Source organism: Drosophila suzukii, chromosome 3 (assembly GCF_043229965.1).
Source record: "Drosophila suzukii chromosome 3, CBGP_Dsuzu_IsoJpt1.0, whole genome shotgun sequence".
In the NCBI taxonomy this organism is placed as follows: domain Eukaryota; kingdom Metazoa; phylum Arthropoda; class Insecta; order Diptera; family Drosophilidae; genus Drosophila; species Drosophila suzukii.
The window spans coordinates 66580847-66600629 of record NC_092082.1 but is presented as its reverse complement, the minus strand read 5'-3'; the positions used below and the strand labels follow the sequence as shown (position 1 = coordinate 66600629).

Here is a 19783-nt window from a genome sequence, read left to right as displayed (position 1 = left end):
TTTTATATGATTTGAATTTGCTTCCTTGGTATGAAATTAAGAAAGGAGCGGATAGAGGTACAGTTGCTCATTAAAATAGTAAACTGTTGGAATGCATAAGACGACCATCAACATTTTTTTTTTAATGTAGTAACATTTCTAATGAATAAGTTGTATAACCCATTGTTTGTTTTTTAAAGATTTGGTTTTACTTTGGGCACTGAAGATTTTGTTAGATTCTTGAAGTACCCTCAAGGGGAAGCAACTCTAACTTTTATTTCTTCTTCACCGAAATCTTTAACAACTCTAGAAAGAAATCACAGTTGCCGATTTCAAGCGCTGGTTTGAGCCAAATTATCAGAGACGTGGGGCGCCGTTCTCTTTTCTCCGTTCGCCTCGAAATTGGCCGAAATATATACACCACACACATACGCTCTTGACCACAAGTCTGATCAATTATTGATGCGTTAATTTATCGCTTGGCAAATTGTGTGGCCAATTGGCTAAAACAAAAACACACGCATCGAGTCGAGCCGAGCCATTTTGGGCAGCCTGGCCTAATCGAAGGCAAGTGTGGACAGACGGATACAGTTTCGAAAAACAATCACGACGGCCTTGGTCTAGGAACGGCACTTGAGTTTGATTTCACCGAGGCAAGTGCTCCCTTTTTGTGTTGAGGGAAATCACTTAAGTGAACCCACACTCTCAGAAGCAACAAACAGTCGTGGCATGGTGGGTATATATTGAAAGATATAGCTTAGAAAAGTTTAGTTCTTTTCTTACAAATTGTAAAATATTGTATAAATTTGGTCAAAATATTTTACAGTTTTATTTTTAGGTGTTTTATAACCTGACCCTACTCCCCATCTCTGACTATATCTGGCGATATATTTGGCATTCACACAAGTATTCCCTGGCATGTGTGCATTTGAGAGGGATTCGCATAAAGGTAAAACTGTCACCAATAATAGCCAGGCCCTGACCGCACATAAAGTCCATGCTGCGCCGTCCTGAGAGAAAGTGAGACAGCTGGCTGGGGCCAGAAGGGAGGGCCAGCGGTGGCCATAATCAGTATTGGCATTTTAAGTGACACTTGGTCTGTCCGGCTCCACCCCCTCTCCTAACATCCCGCTGTCACACCAATCTGGATCACTTCCCCCGCCATCGAACTAAAGTCGCGCCATGCTCCGCCATTTGTATATGAGCCAAATAAAAATGCATACCAAATGAAGCTGGCAACCCTGCCAGGAATTCGAGCGGCAGGAGCGGCTCCTGGGGCGGTATTATTCGGAGGCACTTGCGCAAAACTTTCCTGCTGAATATTCCATGAAGTTGCCAATAAAGTCAAGTGGCAAGTCCTGGCAACAACCGAAACTGAGGCTGCACCAGTTACAGTGCATACACCGAGAAAATCAAGCAAAGTTTGAAGGAAGTGGGAAGGAAACAGATTTTTGTTTTGTTAATAAATGGAATCCTGAATATAACATAAAGCAATATATTTCTTATAACCTAAGTTTCATTTTTTAGAAACGAACAATTTGTTAAAGTTAAAGTTAAGACGAACTTCTAACTCTGTGACGTTAAAATTCCCAAATGGTTCAGTCTTTTAGGAATAACAACCGATGGATAAGAAAGCAAACAAATGATAACTTTTGTAAGTATTATAATCAAATCTTTTACTATTAGGAAAGATTTTATAGTTTTTTAGGATTCCGTTTAATTTCAAAGGGTACTTTTATCTATAACCAATAGGACTGGCACATTAGGTATTTTGTATTTAATAAATAAGGACGATTTTAAAGATAAATATTTAAATACATCTTGGTTTGACCTTAGATTAATACTTATTATTTATTAGTATTTTCTAGGACTTCAATATATCAATATCTTTGAAGGTGGTAATATAAATAAGATAGAAAATTAAAATGTATGGTTAATAAATACCTTAGGTAGACTTTTTCTTTTTAATTATTTTCACAGTTATTGTCCGGAGATCCTATCTTATCCTCCCAGTGTACGTGTAGATACACTTAAGCTAAGTTCTGTTCTGGTTGATGCTGTTTTCCCTGTTGTTGCTGGTGTGTCTGCCATCCGATTGCAGTGCGCTGCTGCATACTAATTTTCCACCACCCTGCCGTCGCCCACCGTCATCTCCATTCTCATCTTGGATCGGAACCACCACGTCCTCCTCCTCCTCCTCCACCTCCTGCTTCCCCTTCCTCCGGAAAAGGCGATGTGGTGGTCTCGGCATCATTCCGTATTCATACCAAGCACCAATTCCTCGTCGTTGCTGCCGCTGCAGTTATTGTGCTGCCTGCTATTAAGTGAAATAAAAGTAAAAATGCAATAAAAATGTTGGCCGCCTCTCGTTTTGCATTAAAATTGCATTACAATTGCCATGGATGGAGACTCTGTTGTCGTTGTTGTTGTTGTTTTTATTATGGCAATTGTTTCTGCGTTGTTGTTGCTCAAATGAAATCCAATTAGCCGACTACAAGGCCTACCAGCTGAAAAAGCATCAGCAACAGCAACAATGACATTGTGAGGCGGTACGAGGAGAAATGGAAGTTCGCCTCGTGACTTTTTCCAGAGTCCTTTCCTCGGCGGTGTGCGTGTGTATCTGTGTGTGCCTGGCCAATTGAATATGCAGTAATTGCCTTTCTTCATTTTCGGCCATGATTTTTTTCCGTGTCTGACACAGAAACATGGCCACTTAAGTGCAAAAATGAATATTTATAACCGTTATTTCTAGGATTGGACTCGGTTTAAATGCTAAGTGAACGGTGTGTTGTTGGGGTTCGCTGTGAAGCAAATTCATTTTGTTTAAGGAACTTTTTTGGTTTAATTTAACTAACGGTTGGGACTACATTTCATATATTATACGAAGTTGTTAAACTGTTCCGGGATATTATATCAAGGAGAACGAGAGGTGAAAAGTAAAACATTACACTCTGTGAACAGAAATAGCATGTAAGAGAAACCTTTCTTTGAAAATATTTGGGTTGAGAAGAATCAGAAACGTATACCGTGAGTGCTAAGGAAATTACGAGTAGAAATATTGTAATCTTAAAATTAAAAATTTCATTATAAGAAAGCAGTTTAAGAGTAACAATGTTAAATCGTAGTTTATTTCACTTTTTAAATTACTTTTTATTTTTATAAGGATGATTTCCCCTTCAAGAACTTCGACCTTTTCATTTAGATTCTAAACATGATTCTAAACATGATTACATATTCAAATTATAGAATGTTGTAAGGCTGTAGGCCCAATTTTTTTGCCATGATTTATAAAGGAAATTTATTAAGTTAGTCGAAACTAAAGCCAGTGTTATAAGGCAATAAGTTAGTCGAAATAAAAGCTAGTGTCATATGGTCATAAGCCTTCAGAAGTGCCTAGTCCTAGCGAAATTTCAACTGACTAACAACCTGTACTTCATTTTTATTAAAATGCATTTTTGCCATCGATTTTTGAGGGGGTTCGAAGAAGAGGTTATAGCACATTCCGCAGCTCTATCTCGGCTAATGAAGAAGGAGTACCCAATCTCTTCTGGCCCCACACACGCATCCCAGGCATCCTCGATTTGGTTGCCAGGCATTCGGCTCGAACAACACCTGAGGATGAGGCTGAGATCTTGGCCAGCAATAAGCAATAACATGGCTCGTGCCCAAGGAAAACTGTCAATTAACCCGTGGGGTGAACTTGTGGAAAATGCCAGAGCTGCTGCATCCGCTGCATCCAAGGCAATTTGCATTTGCTTGGCCTGGCCAAATGGATTGGATTCTCGTGGTTTGGGTCGGAGTCTCCTTATCGCAATCGCAGCCTGCCAAATGCCAGGCGATAGCGAGCAGAACACTTGGCGCTAATAAAGATCTCAGTAGTCGGTGGTGAGTAGTGAGTAGTCAGTAGATAGGGACATTAGGAAGTGGTGCAGAGCCCTCACCCCCCTGCGAAATCCGCTGCTTTGTGAACTCAAGCTGACAGAACGCTATTTCCAATTGTGCTATTAATCTGCCACATTTGCACTTCCCCGGGAAAGAGTCCATCTCGCTCTCGCTCTACAGCCATCCCACTCTCACCTTGAGGGTAATTCGTGACGGAGCGAGTGAGATGGCAGAGTGGAAACGCTTGGCTAACCCGAAAATAGAAACAATCAAAATAAAAATACATTCTCTTCATGCTCTCGTCTAATAAAAAACCCCAAAAGCAAAACGTTTTCCATTTAAAATGTCGTCGCAAATGCCAGCTGGAAGTGGGTTTCCTAGAGTGGACCACGAGCGGCAGGAGGGGGGATGGAAGCCCGGGCCACTTTAACCAATGGCAGCTGGCCGAGGCCACGCCCCTGCCAGGTGGAAACCTGTTTCCACGAGCGAGAGGCAACGAGGCGCATGTGCGATCAGAGCGGGACGGCAAGCGTTAAGGGTGGACCAACCAGGTTGCTGGTGCTCGGTATTATGGTAGGTTAGGTTCAAACAAGGTGGCAAACTGGCTCTTTAACCGAAAGAGGAAGGAAGTCGGCAGAGACGCGACGTCGCGGCGGACAACTGGTTTGACTTGTTTCCGGCTCACTCCAACCGCCGAAAGCCACCAACAATCCGGCAGAGGCGGCCAAGTCGGCAGAGGGCAGAGCAGAGCAGCGGCCGTCGGCACAATTTGATTGCATTTATGAAAAGCGTTTTCGATCGCCAGCACGCGTCCGCTCCCAGCTCGCAATTTGCAATCCGCTATCCGCAATCCGTAGTCGGTAATCCGTGAACCCAAAATCCGCAGTTCGCCGTTGGAATTTCCCACAACGGGTCGTGCCTAAACGCGGAAACTAAATTGAAAGCAAATCAAACATTTTGTGTGTGCTCTATGGTTCAAACGCTCTGCGGCTAACAATTTAAAAAAGGATTAAGTGACCAATTAGATATTAAAGTGCTGTGAGCGAGTCCCAAATTGGCTCCACTAGTTGTCAGCATGTCCAGCCACGAGGAGGATGACCACGAGCACGAGAACGAGCAGGGAGACGAGGTGGAGGAGCAGGAGATCCACGTGGACGTGGACTCGGATTCACGGATGTCTTGCGGCAGCGGATCCGATGTGGATATGGACGGCGGCAGTTGCTACGATGAGTCCGAAACGCCATTGAGGTGAGGAGAGTGCCCTAATGGGTCTGGGAAAAGCAGGGTTTTCTTTCGAAACTATCCGCGTACTTGGAAAGCAACCTTTGGAATACACCAACGTGACTATTGACAAGAAATATTAGTGGGATGGCAGACATTTTAAAAATATATAGAATATTCAATGGGTACTTTGCATTCTGTACTTTTTCATTTAAGGAAAAAGTAAACAGGCAATAAAATTGCAATTCATCGTTGAGTAAAATATAAACATTTTCGCAAATCTTTAACATGTTTAAATATGGGAGGCTTATGGACACAGTCCATTTAGATATGAAATGTTAAAAGTCCATCGAACCATTATTTGTGAGAAAATAATATTTGGTTTAATTATTTTTTAACAATCTGTATTTATTTTAATAGAGATACGGTTATTATACATTGAAATTATATTACCCATTCAGCAAAATCATTTTATTATGGAAATTTTTCAAAATATCATAAATGGAGTGCACTCGTTTGTTAAAATTATTTAGCACAATCAATTGCTATATAGATTCAGGAAATCATTTCGAAATAATGGCTAATAGAAGTTTCATATTAATTATATTTTATGAGCTAGTCAGAGGTAAAAGATTTTCTCGACTTGGAAAAGCCACAAAATGTATACACTTTAGCTGCAGTATTGACTCTCTTTTCATTAGCCTATAAAAGTCAGACGAGTATTCAAGCAGAGAAAAGCTATTTATATTTGTTATTATGTGTTCATAACTCCCACTGTTTTATGATCTTCGGCTTTTTTACTGACAATGATCACAAATCCTATTTTTCAAATCATATTCTTTGGCTTAACGTCATTAAAATGCGCTGATGTGTGGACCCATTGTCCGGTCCTACAAAAGACCCCCTTTTCAGCCGACAAAAGGTCTAACAAGCTGCCAGAATGTCGAGCAGGCCATGCTAACTTCTCCCATTCAAGCTCTTGTTCCGCTTGAAGATCGGTGTGAACAAACCTCTTAAACGCTAATGAATTGACCACAATGCCACCAAAAGAATCAAGTCCAAAATGTCCCATAAAGTCTCAAAGAAACTCCCTGAATTTACATAGGCCACGGATGGAAAGGGTTTTCGAATGGACGGCGACGATAAAACGCACATTAGTAAGGCGCCAAAATCGAGCTGTGATAAGACTTTCGGGTCCATTTGGGGTTCGATCTTTGGTTTGAATGCCAGACAAAGACGAAATCGTTTGTCGGATTAACATTTTAATAGAGATCGTCATAAAAATGCCATAAAAATCGCGTTCCAGCGAATGTAGAGCACCAGATAGGCAAAAACTAAAAATGTGTTTGCTCATAACTTTTGATTTTGGAAAGTGTGCGAGTGTGTGAGATGGCAATTTAAAGTCATTGTTCCGATACATTTCCAATCCTGTTCCAAATGGGTTTTTAGATTTTTTTGGACTTGTAAATTAAATGCCGTGCGTGACTCGTTTTTGTGCGTCAGTTGATGGCATTCGATGATTTATGGGCGCGTATTAAATGCCTCTAACGGCCGTCAGCATTTGCATAATTACTTAATTTCCAGCCGCATTGCGTATACGCAGCGGTGGCCACATGGGTTCTGCATGTCATGTCGTCGACTGGGCTTATCCGCTCGCGTGGGCTTTTGGCAAGTGGTTTTGAGACTGGACTGGACTGCAGCGGGCTTAATTATGATTCTCAGGCTTTTCCGCTTATCGGGCGACACTTTTTAATGAGTCTGCACCTCAGCTTTGTATATGGTTTCTGATGTCTTCTGCCCGCTTCTCTCTTTTCTGTCCAGCGAATCCCTGCAGTCGGAGCAGACGCGCTCCTCGTCCAGCGAGAATCTGCCCTTCAGCATATCACGCCTGCTATCCAAGCCTTTCGAGACGAGCCACCACCATCACCACAACAACAACAACAACCACCTGATCAGCAGCAGTCCCGGCTCCAGCAGCAACAACAACAACAACAGCAGCAGCGGGGAGAAGGGGGAGGAGAAGGAGCTACTGCAGCAGGAGGACCACGAGCTGGCCGCCTACAAGCTGGCCACCAGCATCGCCAACTCGACGTACGGAAGCGCCGCAGCCCTCTACTCGTATCCGCATCTCTACCCCTCGGCGGCCGGCGGCCATGTGCTGCGTGTGCCGCCCCAGCGAACGCCGCTCACCTGGGCACTGCCGCCGCTGCACCACGCGGCGCTGGCCCATCAGGCGGTCAAGGATCGGCTGGCAGGTGAGTGAATCGGAGTGGAGTGGAGTGAAGGAGTCAGGGCGAAGTCAAGTAGGGGGCCCCATGTCGCGGTGGCCCATGTTCGCCGAGATCCCTCACGCGCGGTGGGGAAGCACCGGTCCCCCAGTGACCCGCGGTGGCAATTGCTACTGTTCCCCAAATAAGCGCGATCAGAGAAGTCTTTTAAGGCAACAAGCCTATCGGCATGTCATTGTTGGCCAACACACTGGAGCACTGAGAGAAAAACTGGGGCTTATCATATGCTTAAGTGGGGAAATCGTGAAGGATAGTTAGCTGGGGAGAACGTAATATATGGGGTATTGTGGGTTGGACCTTTATTTTGTTGATTAAAGATGTTTAAAGAAATAATATATCTGTTGTGCTAGTCATGATTCTTGTGTAAATGAAAATTATAAATTAATTTCTATTTAATTAAAATCCACAAAGAAGCAAGAGGGAAAATTCTTAATGGTCATATTGTTAAACTCTATCTCTCGTGTTAAATTTTGTACTTTAGACTTCAAATATATGAAATTATTGCAAATATTTCATTTTGAAAATATAAAAAGAATTTTATTTAATAAATAGGTATACATTTAAACATGCGTGGGGAACTTTTGGTAAATGTACGCAGTTTAATAAAAGGTTTAGTTCTTAGGACATCAAGCCACTGGTTAAATTCTTACCACTAGGTTTAACGAGTAAGGAAACTCTGATGGTTGCTCGAAATATAGAAGACTTAGATCCAGAATATTATCCCCAGTGATTTTCCCGCAGTGCACTCGCACACTCGAGTGCTCGGGATGCTAAAGTATAAAAACATGTTTGCCTTCAAATGCGCAATCGCAGCTTAAGTTAAAAACTTAACGCTGAGCCACCGCCCAGAAGCGACGCAGGAATGAGATGCGCCCTCTTATTTGCATACGCATGCGCAGCTGTGTTTGTATCTGTATCTGTCGCTCCCCTGGATCTGAATCCGTATCTGCATCTGTATTCGCATCTGAGTCCGCATCTCCCTGTGCAGCTGGATCCTCTGGCTCCCTTTTGTTAATTTGTTTACATTATGAGCTTCACTTGTAGCTACAAGCGACGGGCACAGCGCGAGCTCTTTGAAATAATGAGACGGCGTTGATTTTATTACGCCTCGGTAGCCGAGGAATCGGATGGGATCCCCATCCTCCATGTCCCGCGCCCTATAACTCATAATATTCGGGCCTTTTTTCGGCCATGTGATGTGGAAAAGCTGCTTAGGAGCTGCTGCCCGACAATCCGATGGGCTTTTATGGCCAACATCCGCCCAGTGGTTCTGGTTAGCTGTGCGCTCTTTTTTCCCTTTTTAGTTATTTTAATGAGCTGGTTTACATGACTTTTTAATTTCGCGCTGGGCCCGAAAAGGAATTAATTACGCATTGGGCGGTCGCAGCGCTCAGCGAGTGAGTTTTCTGTCCTCGCCGGCTTATTTATCGCCGCATACCGCACTTCACATTTGAGTCCAACTGACATGGTCAGCTTTTAATTAGCCAGTCGAATGCCAGCGGTCCGAGGGCCGGGGCCGCATATCCATATCCATACTTATAAGGAGGAGGAGGGGCATCCGATCGAACGGGATGGGATGGGATCGGATGGAATGGGATCGGATCAGTCAGTTCGCGGCGGCTAGTCCACCTGAGAGGAGAGGCACACTTATGAGGCCGCCGGGTGATCCAAGTCTCGTTTTGTCAACATCTTCGTCTTGGCCAACGTCTGTGTCTTGTTGTGTTTATTGTGTCGCTTGCCTTGTGGCTGATAAGCTGGCGCCTTGGCTTTTTTCATTAACAAGACAAACGAGCGTCCCGGGCTCGGTTCCGATCCCTTCTGCCGTCCAAAGTGCTCCCCTCCCTTCGGTCAGAGCTCTTAGCGCCATATGATTAATAACCATTGCATGTTAATTTTCGTTATTTTTTGGAAAACAACGTCGCAGCAGGCGCCAATTACTTTTCGGCCATGCAGACCCTAATGCAGTTTCATAACGGCCATAATAATCCAAATGGGAGTTGGGCTTTGTCACGACACTTGCCCACACGAATGTCAGCGGTGAATGGTGGATAGGATCCGTAGATCAGCCAGCAGATAGAACACCATTCCGTTGAACTTTTATTTTTAGGACCTACTTCATACAAAGAATAAAAATTACTCATATTCAAATATATTTAGGTATCCTTAGTTTCACATTATGGTTAATGTTTTAATGGTTGAAACATTTTTAAAGATATTGTATGAATTTATTTATCTTTATATTGGTAATTCACATTATTATTGATGTTTTAATGGTTGAAATGTTTATGTTTTATACACTGGCACCACCTTATTTAACTTCTTACTTACTTTTAATATTTTTGATACTTTACCTGCACATTCTAACCTAACAGTGTTTATCCAAATCACTAGAAAAGGTCAGAGTGTAGCAGTTTCTGGAAAAGCCCCAATCCTGGGAGTGGGTGGAAACCAGGCCGAGCCACAGGCCGCCATCAATAATGCATGCTAAAAGCTTTTTGCATTATTTTAGGTATTTCTGGTGAGACTTCTTGGCCGCAACCACACACACACTCGCCGTCGAGTGTATCTCTAAGATACTTATGTGCGCTTGAGCGAAAACATCATAAATAAGCATGGTGGAGCAGTGGAGTGCCGGGAAAGCGATAAAATTATGCTTATGCGCCTTATCCTTCCTCTTGGCTGGTATCTTATATCCTTAAAGGATACACACACCTGCGGGAACGGGGGAAATCCTAAGGATGCTGCTTATGTGGTGCGATAAATGGCTTTTTATTGAAATTGATATTGCCTGAAATATTCAAATGATCGGCAACCCACACGACCTATGGCCCAAAAGTCTTTGGAAATTTATGCCAGGCACGGCTAAAGGCTTATCTCCTAAGCGGAAAAAGCCCGAAAAGGGTTTCCGAGAAAAGTCGCAATAAGAAGCATGATTTGTCAGCTTAACACCCGCCATACATTCGCCGGTATTTGATGGCTTTTGACAGCCCACCGCCATTTTCCTACGCCAATTCAAACGCCCATAAACACAACTCAATTTCAATGGGAGTTGGTCGGATTCAAATCGATGAGTTATGTATTCACATTGGAGAGGTTTTCATACTTTAGAAAGTTTTCTAAGGTAATGGGATTGGGGAAATCAACTCTCCGCTGTAAATCATTGAACATTTACGCTCTAGTAAATACGTTAGGTGTGTTTAAGGGAAAAATACCTGGAACATAATCTTTTAAATCATTTTGGGTAAATAAGTTCAGAGCTCTCATAAACACACAGACCCTTTTTCTATTCAACTTTATCAATTTATACTTTCGAACAGAATATTTAAAATTGAATTCAACATTTTTTTCTGTTATATGAAGTATGAACAAAGTGTACCTATATTAAGCAAAATATTAAAATGATAATTTTAGAAGAGTATTTTAAAAGCTACACAGAATATTTCTTATAAATATTTAATTAAATTTATCTTGCACATTTGCAAACACCTTTTGTTGCAAACGACTGAAAACACAAGAAAATTATTTTTACTGAATTGAATGAGACAGTTGATTAATTGAATTAATTTTCGAGCATTATCAATTTGGTTTTGATTTGATCATTGCCTAAAATGTGTTAATATTTTTGAATAATTTAACAACAATTTTGGCTGAGCTTTGAGTTAAGCTTTGTTTTGGGCTGTGATTAAGGTGATTGGCCATCACTTTCAGCGCCTGCTGGCCAACCAATTTCTCCACGAGTTCCGACTTGACCTCATCTTCGGGTGCGGAGTCAGTCCGTAAGCCGGTTTCCTAATTGTCGCTGGTGCTGCGTTGTTGCCAGCCGACCGCCTTAATGTTATGGTGCGCACTGTGCCCGCCTTATCGCACCCAATAAACAACAAAGCACACACAACGGCGACTGGCAGGAATTTTAAAAGGTTCAGCGCCAGCACAGGCTCAGCCACTGTCCAGAAATTCGGAATCCAGTAATACAGAAATACAGAAATCCAGAGACGCGGACTCTGGGACACTGGGTCACTTATGCGTCCTACGAGCGCGACTTTATGACTCAACCTCAGACCGAACCGAACCGAACCGAATGGAAATGGAAATGGAAATGGATGTCGCGTGCTTTGTCTACAAGGGGCGGCGATAAAGACTCCTGCTAGACCGCCGCCGAAACCTCAATCCTTGGCAATTAGGCAGCGAGTCAGCGGCCTCCAAATTGATTTCACAGCGGGAGGGGTCGCTTAGGCATTTAGCCATTTAGCCATTCAGACATTTGGGCAGGTAGCAGGTAACAGGTATCGAGTAGCCAGCAGCGCTAAGTACTCGCAGGCGCACAGGTGCCGCCGCTCAACTCCGGAAGCGGCTTTCGGAAATGGCCAGTTATCTAGGAATTTATTGTTTGCTAATTGCCCGCCAGGACACACACCGCACGAAGGGGAGACAGATACAGATGCGATCGCAGTAATAGCATTTACAATTTGAGAGGTTTAAAGCATTAGACAACCTTCAATTCTGCCAACAGACCAAAAATACCCTTTTTAACCTAATTAAATAATATGTGAAAGTGAAAAAGGCAAAAACTCCAAGTTTCTGATGCCTGGTACAAAAAATGGCTTCATTATGAAAATATATGATTTAAAAATAACACTTTCCAAAATATAAAACTTCGACATTTTAATTTTTGCCTGTGCATGATTATATTTATCAATCGCTTTTAAATACAATTTTTTTAATAAGCCAAAAGAAAATTTACTAAAATTATAACAAATGTAATAGTAAGTTCTAAAAACGTGTAGAGATGTTATGGAATCCCTTAAAAAAAACATTAATCCGAAAATGCTCATTCTTTGGATACCAATACTTGAGTTATTGTTGTGACCGCAGGTGTATAGGGAATGAAAAGAATCTGTGTGGGTCTATACCGGCCTCAAGCCAGTCTTATTAAGTACTCACACATTCCTCTCATTGCAATTACAGCTGCCTTCCCCATCGCCCGCCGGATCGGACATCCCTACCAGAACCGAACGCCGCCGAAGCGAAAAAAGCCTCGCACATCCTTCACGCGCATCCAGGTGGCCGAGCTGGAGAAGCGGTTCCACAAGCAGAAGTATCTGGCCTCCGCGGAGCGGGCGGCCTTGGCCCGCGGCCTGAAGATGACCGACGCACAGGTGAAGACGTGGTTCCAGAACCGACGCACCAAGTGGAGGTGAGTGCCGAGCTACCCCATTTACTGCGCACCCCGCTGGGCTAGAGGCTAAAAATCAATACCCATCCCCACTCGCAGCTACCATTTTTCAGGGCTCGAAAGTGCTGACAGCTTGACACTTACCCTCTTCTATGCCCCGCTTCTCTGTTTTTTATGTGCCGTTTTAAACTACAATATGCACAAAAGGCTTTTGTTAAAAATGCGAGAAGGTTGGATAGGTGGATAGCCGAAGCAGTAATGCTCTAGAAATAAGGGTTTATAATTATTCAATAGGTTTTGTAAAGGAAAACAAAAATAGTTGGCAGTAGTTCCTCCTAAAGATAGGTACAAATCTTTTTTCACCACATTATACTAAAGTTTTAATGGGTGTAATTATCTTAAAATATCCTAACACATCTCTAATAACAATTTCTTATCTTGCTCTTGATTTCCCATAAATACATAAATATTCATAACCAACAAGTAGACTGTCTAATTAGAATTTATTACCCTCAAACTGGCTATTTGTAATTATTTTATGTACGACTCACATAAAAAAATACCAGAAATTAGTGCCAAGGTGATGCTCGTTTTGGTATGTTTTAAACTACAATATGCACAAAAGGATTTTGTTAAAAGCGCGAGAAGGTTGAATAGGTGGATAGCCGAAGCAGTAATGCTCTAGAAATAAGGGTTTCGAATAGATTTCTTAAAGGAAAACAAAATCGTTGGCAGTAATTCTTCTTAAAGATAGGTACAAATCTTTTATCACCACATAATACTAAAGTTTTAATGGGTGTAATTATCTTAAAATATCCTAACACCTCTCTAATAACAATTTCTTATCTTGCTCTTGATTTCCCATAAATACATAAATATTCATAACCAACAAGTAGACTGTCTAATTAGAATTTATTACACTCAAACTGGCTATTTGTAATTATTTTATGTACGACTCACATAAAAAAATACCAGAAATTAGTGCCAAGGTGATGCCCGTTTTGGTATGGCCCAACTAGACCATAGAGCATCAAAGCCCGGCGCGCATAAACGGGGAGTAAATGGCTCATACAATATGCATGGGCACATTAAATGAACAACACTCAGCCCCAAGGAAAAGGGGGAGCGTATTTACGAGGCTACTGAGGGGTAGTTGCATTTTGTAGCCACAAAGAGCGCTCTTGTTAAACAAGCTAATTGGCTAGCTTTTTTATGACACCTGTAATTTCCAGCTAAATATATGGATTATAAAGACAGAAGTGTAGATTTAAGCTACAATTTACCAACTGAAGTTGAGGTGCTTTCATGTAGAAAACTGTTGTTTGAAATATTACCATTCAAAATAATTGATACACATTTTAATGGGTACATAGTTAGGCAGTAAAATCGTTAGGAACTTTTATGCCCATATAAAAAGTTTATGCGATCTCTCAGTAGTAAATATAACAAATTTCTTAATAGTAATCGTTTTTTCAGCAGTAAAAATTCATAAAATCAACAATTTTATTTAGTTCTCCTATAACTAGTTATGGAATTAGTGTACTGTTGTCAGATGGCTAAAGTATTTTAGAGTTATATAGCCCCCATATCATGTACTCACATTCCACATGCAAATGACAATTTATTTGAGTCCAAAAATTAGTCAGAGAACAAATGTGTCTAATTTTGTGGGGCTTTGAAGCGTGATATTGCGTGCAGCTAATTGTTTTCTATTTTATTACTGCCAACTAAAAGTATTTGAATATGAAATAGGTTGAGCGGATGAATTGGGACCGTCTTGCTGCTCATATGCGATTACCGGCCGTCATAAAGTCGATGGCAAATGGCGGCTAAATGGACAAAGTTTTCCACTTTCCCAGCAAAGGGAGCTGCAACTGGGGAGGGAAAAGCGGGCGGATCGGCGCTTAAGCCGCGTTAATTGCCGCTTAGCAGGCGGCGGCGTTTTCAGAGCCCAGTCCTGCCGGCTTATCAGCCATTTTGGGCCTATTCCAGCTCGTAAAAATTAATGATGTAAAACGCAATTTTGTTAACGGCTATGGCAACGGCTGTAGCAACTGCCTCGGCCACGGCTCGTTTGCGGTTAAGTGAAATGGCAATGGCACATTATACGTACCATGATTACGAGTCGGCACCACTCGTAAATATCCAGGGTATGTGTAATGTGCTCACATAATTGCCTTAATGCACACTGCGCTGCATTCGCCGGTAATTTGAATAATTAGCCCTGTCCAACACGGCGTATGCGCTATGTGCTATGTGCTATGTTCCCAGTGCCATGTGCCCATTAGGCAACGTATAAAGATTGCATACCTGGGCTTTCTTGCCCAATTCCTAATAAATAGCAACTCGTTTGCGACAAGGCGAGTGCCTCATTACGAGTATTGTCTGTATGTTGAGTGTTATCGGGTGATTCGACTCAACGAGAACAGCAACTACTTGGCATCAATAAATAATAACAAATTGCGCGGGCAAATGAATGAACTCTTGTTGCCTGTCATTGTCTGACAATGTGTTAGGCAAAAAGACGAGAAAAAAAAGCAGAAAAGCAATCTGCCAACGCAGATACAGATACACAAAGCAGAAAGAGATACAGATACAGAAGGAAAAGAAAAATTGTAGCCCACTTCCGGGCGCTTTGTCCCTGTGGCTCCAAAACAAATGGACCCAGTCTGACTTTTGTCTGGTTTCCTTTTCACCCTCCTCACCAGATCCATAATTCAATTAGTTTCACTGCCATAAATCAAGCTGCCGCTAAACCCTTTTTAATTACACGCTCGTTCATCATCCCAAAATCCTCACTCTCGAATTTTCTTGGCAAGTCTTGGCTTGGTACTTCATATTAATTGGCCCTGCATATGCAAAAGTTTTCCTGCCGAAAGCTGGCTAATTAAAAATTTACACACATGCCAGGGCAGAACTTTGACCGCAGAACAAAAATCAATTTGACTGAAAGGAAAGTTTTTGCGGCCAGAGTGGAAAAATCAAATAAAATTAATTACAATGGCGAGAGCCATTTGTAAATTAACTTGCAATCCTGTTTGGGCCGTCGGCACGTGTCCTGCGCTGGAATCTTCAAGTTTGCGGTGGCCCAGTCCCTCGGGATCTTGGAAAAGGCTCCTTGGGCAGTCAATTGATGGTCTGGCTAAACTGTTATGTCTTGAGGGATAATTACCGCAGGACCTTTTTGGGGCTGCCCTTCTCTCCCCTCGACTCCAACGACTTGCCAACGTCGTTTGCGTGTAGTGTGTGAAATGATTTTAATTACCAGGACTTGGCCGGAAAGGTCTTAAACAGCAGCTGTTGCCATGGGCGACAATTTGGGGGAGCTCCGGAGATTTATGGAGCGAGCTTTAATAAACATTTTAGGCTAATGCCGGGCCATTACTTATCGCGGATGGCAACAAAAACTTTCCACATCAACGCGATGGCGCCAAGAGACCAACATTTAACATTTGTAAAGCGTTTGTTACATTTCCCAGCTCCGTGACTGAAGATAAATTACAATCGTGTCTCAGTCCTCGGCTCCGAAGAGCGAATTAAACCCGCACACTACACATCCCAGCTCACCGAGCCACTTTCGTTGGCCCAGCCGTTTTGGAGTTTTTAATCAATTTTCGTTGAATTTTTTATGCGGTAGCTGTTAAAAATGTTGCCCGATAAAGCCAGCTTGAGGCGAAAAGGTGAAAAAGTAAAAGCCAAGTGCTGGCTGCATAATAACTCACTTCCATCGCCGGGCAGACAATTGAATTGTTGTGCCAGCAACTGGGAAGTGGGATGTAGAAAAAGTTGAGTAACAAGGAGTGTTTCCTGGAAAGACCCTATATAAAGCAAGATTTTAGTCAACCTATGGTTATTTAAGATGTGTAAATGTTTTTAATCATAAAGATGCATTTAATCACATTTAAATAAAACATAATACACATCCTTGGGCGAACCTCTAGTCAGGCATAAAGACACGTGCTAGTTATTCCAATTTGTGGCCCAAACTTTGCACTAAATACCCAGCCTAATGTATTTTTAATGAAGCTCACTTGCGAGTTACGAAACCGTAGTTTGAACGATGACAATGCTGATGAAAACCGTAATGAAAGCATATTAAACAATAATTATGATATATATCTGCCATGTGCTAGTCTGCCTAGTTGTGGTTATAATTCGAGCAACCCTTCCCCTCCGCCTCTTTGTCCCTTGGCTGGAAACATAAGAACTTCATTAGCTCATGAAATATTCAAGATGGCGCAAAAACAACCCCTAGTTGTGCGGGGGTGGTTGGAGCATCGATGGAGGAATGCCAGGGGTGGTGGTGGTGCTGGGACCATGGCCACAATTAGAGCAAAATGCTGCGCAAACGCGGGTCTGAGTTGGTGCATCTGCAGTGCAATTTACCCCTGAATTATTTATCAGCTGGCAGGGCACAAATTGGGGAGTGGGCCAAATCCGCTTTAAGCTCAGGGCATTTAAAATGCAATTTACGCAGCTCCAACTCGGCACGAAATTAATTTTCCACAAAAACAAGCCCAATCGATGGACCTCTGTGCTTGTGCGGCAGTCAGCATATTTGATTTGATTAGTTTTAAATGGTCTTAATAGGCCGCCCACCTAATGACTTGATGAGCTCCTGTTTTGGCCCGCCCAATTGGACGAGTGTGAGCCCCTGAAATGGGTTTGCGGCAAATTGGTTTTCCATAATGAATATGTACATTAAGCGATACTATTTGCCAGATAAGGTCAAATGTGCACGGACATCATTCGTATCGATTATAGGATAGCTGGCACTACAACTCTGCAATTTATTAAAGAACAAAAGATTCTTGGTTTTAACTATAAGGAATTCGTTTTAGAACTTTATTTTACTTTAAAATGTGTTTTGCATGGGAGTTCTTAAAACACATATGACACCATTTTGTCTATATAGGTAGTTTTAGTAAATTCGGTTCGTTTTCAAAGTTCCTTTAGAACTACTTAATCCAAAGCCTAGTTACGATAAAATATTTCGGTATTAAACACATTTTCAAGAATAATTTATTCTGAATGAAGAATGAGAAAATACCATTTAGTTACAGAATAAAATACTATATATTGATTTCATGCTTATCCCACTATTTTGTTTACTCAAATCTATTTTGGTTGGGATAATATGATCTATAAAAAACTTAAATCAACCCTGTTTTGCTTACTTATAGCTATACCTAAAACTCAAAAAAATACTGATCAACATATCTTATTCTCCTCCAATTTCAGACGTCAGACGGCCGAGGAGCGTGAGGCGGAGCGACAGGCGGCGAATAGGCTGATGCTCTCCCTCCAGGCGGAGGCCATCAGCAAGGGGTTTGCCCCTCCCTCGGCGCCCCTGGGCTCCCAGGGGGGCGTGAACGGGGCGCCCCTGGCGGCTCTGCACGGTCTGCAGCCGTGGGCAGAGGCGTCGCATGCGGCGGGCTGCTAATCGCCATCGGAGGACGGACCCCCTGATTTCGGCGAGAGCTGGTTTATTTGTGATACACTTCGCTTTGTACATAGTCCGGGATGAACGGACAGTTCGCACTGTACATAGGAGGGGGCGGCGACTCGAGGCCCCACTGTAAATACCTAGCTTTACTCTGTAGTGACGCTTTCTTAACCGGGACGATGGGGATTGGAGGATCCCCCGACCCGGAGCAGCGCTTTAAGTTTGTGTAGAATCTCGAATTTCCGTTTTGTGTTTCGTAGCGCAGCATTTAGACTCTTAGTTATTGTTCGACAGTTCAACCGAAGCAAACCGCATCTCAAAACGTCGCAGTGAGCTTGGAAGCCACGCCTAGTAGTAACATATTTAATACACAAAATTATATACGGATTGTAATGTATTGTAATTGTAATATCTGTCTCTAGGCTTAAGTCGAATGGCATTACCTAGTATTATAAATTATGAACCCTAAATACATGTATGATTATTGAAAAGTAAACCAGATGAGCAATGAAAATAAACACATTATTGAATCAAAGAATATTAAGATGACATTGTTATTTTTAATGGATATTGTATTTAAAACGGAAACATTGGCAGTTAAAAGTCAATTAAATTCAGGGGCACTTAAAAATAATCTGCTTACTTGCGAATTGTAGGCAATTCTACTTTATAAGTATAGTTAAATGGTCCTTAAAACCGACTATTAACTAAAATTACCTCAACAGAACTTGATATTCTGAAAGTTTTCTGTTTCGTCATCTCTTTATATATGTTTACAAACATAATATTATCCTTATGAAAACCTGTATCCTGTGAAAAGCAAGTAGCAATGACTTCAAAACTCCCCCAAAACAAACAAATCCGAATAGAAGGGAAGGTTTCTGGTCTTTTCGGTTGAGTTCCTTAGTTAAACGGCTATGTTCCAACCCTTAACCAGTACAAACAATCCATTGAATATGATTTATAGACGGTTATTGACAGGCGCAGGGTGTTTCGATCGCGTAGACCAATTTTGATAGTAACCTGTGGCCTAACCGGATACCTTTCGACGTGCTAATGATTGGAATACCTATAAAAAAATCAGCCATATGCTCGGGCCACGAAAAACTAACAACAATTAGCGAGCGAATATACCGAGGCCGTTCATTATAAATATATTACGTGTTTTTGCGTTGAAAGCAAAACAAACAGGCGCCGCTGAACAGGTAGCCCTATACTTAGGACCATCTTCCTCTGGCCTTCCGCCTCTAAAGTGTTGCCGCTGTCACATTAGCGCTGAGGTCGGTCCCGAACCTGGACCTCAACTCCTACAAGTCGGCCGGTGGTCGACAGTCAATAGCCGCCTGTGCGGAAGTAAACGATTTTCGGGCCAAAGGAGTTGAAAGACGGCGCCCCAACAAAGTTGCAGACGCCGGCCGATCAAATGCTGTTTATTTGAGCTTCAGCAGAGACACCTTTTTAATTTGCCATTTGCCGCTGCCGGGCTTGTGGATATAAATGCACTGGGAGAAAGACTTCCTTAAACGGCTAATGTAGATTTTATCATGACATTTTAAAGAATTAAAGGTATTAAAATCAAATTAACCTATCAATAATGTGTATATAATGTCCAAGGTATACGGAAATTTAGTGGGTGTACATTTTTGAATAGGACCATTATAAATTCCTATTGATATGATATTAAATAATAATATGTACATTCGATATATTTATAAATCTATAAGATATCACCAATATTTTTATTCGAAAGAATAAAATGAAGGGCTTGTGTTTTTAGTAGAAGTATATTTTTGC

At 42.0% G+C, this 19783-nt stretch overlaps 1 protein-coding gene across 1 annotated transcript; it reads left to right on the top strand.

The window, feature by feature from the left end:
* The first annotated feature begins 4722 nt into the window (after positions 1 to 4722).
* Positions 4723 to 18527, top strand: C15 (homeobox protein C15). Its single transcript, XM_036819291.3, has 4 exons — positions 4723 to 5109; positions 6904 to 7337; positions 12336 to 12564; positions 17785 to 18527. The coding sequence occupies exons 1-4, from the start codon at positions 4937 to 4939 to the stop codon at positions 17984 to 17986; spliced, it is 1038 nt and encodes a 345-aa protein (XP_036675186.3). The 5' UTR covers positions 4723 to 4936; the 3' UTR covers positions 17987 to 18527.
* The last annotated feature ends 1256 nt before the right edge of the window (positions 18528 to 19783 follow it).

Bases quoted from the DNA above. Each gene is read 5' to 3' on its own strand.
- C15 (XM_036819291.3), top strand. From the start codon at position 4,937: ATGTCCAGCCACGAGGAGGATGACCACGAGCACGAGAACGAGCAGGGA. The intron at 5,110-6,903 runs GTGAGGAGAGTG...TTTTCTGTCCAG, and splicing joins GAGTCCGAAACGCCATTGAG to CGAATCCCTGCAGTCGGAGC. The intron at 7,338-12,335 runs GTGAGTGAATCG...TTGCAATTACAG, and splicing joins GGTCAAGGATCGGCTGGCAG to CTGCCTTCCCCATCGCCCGC.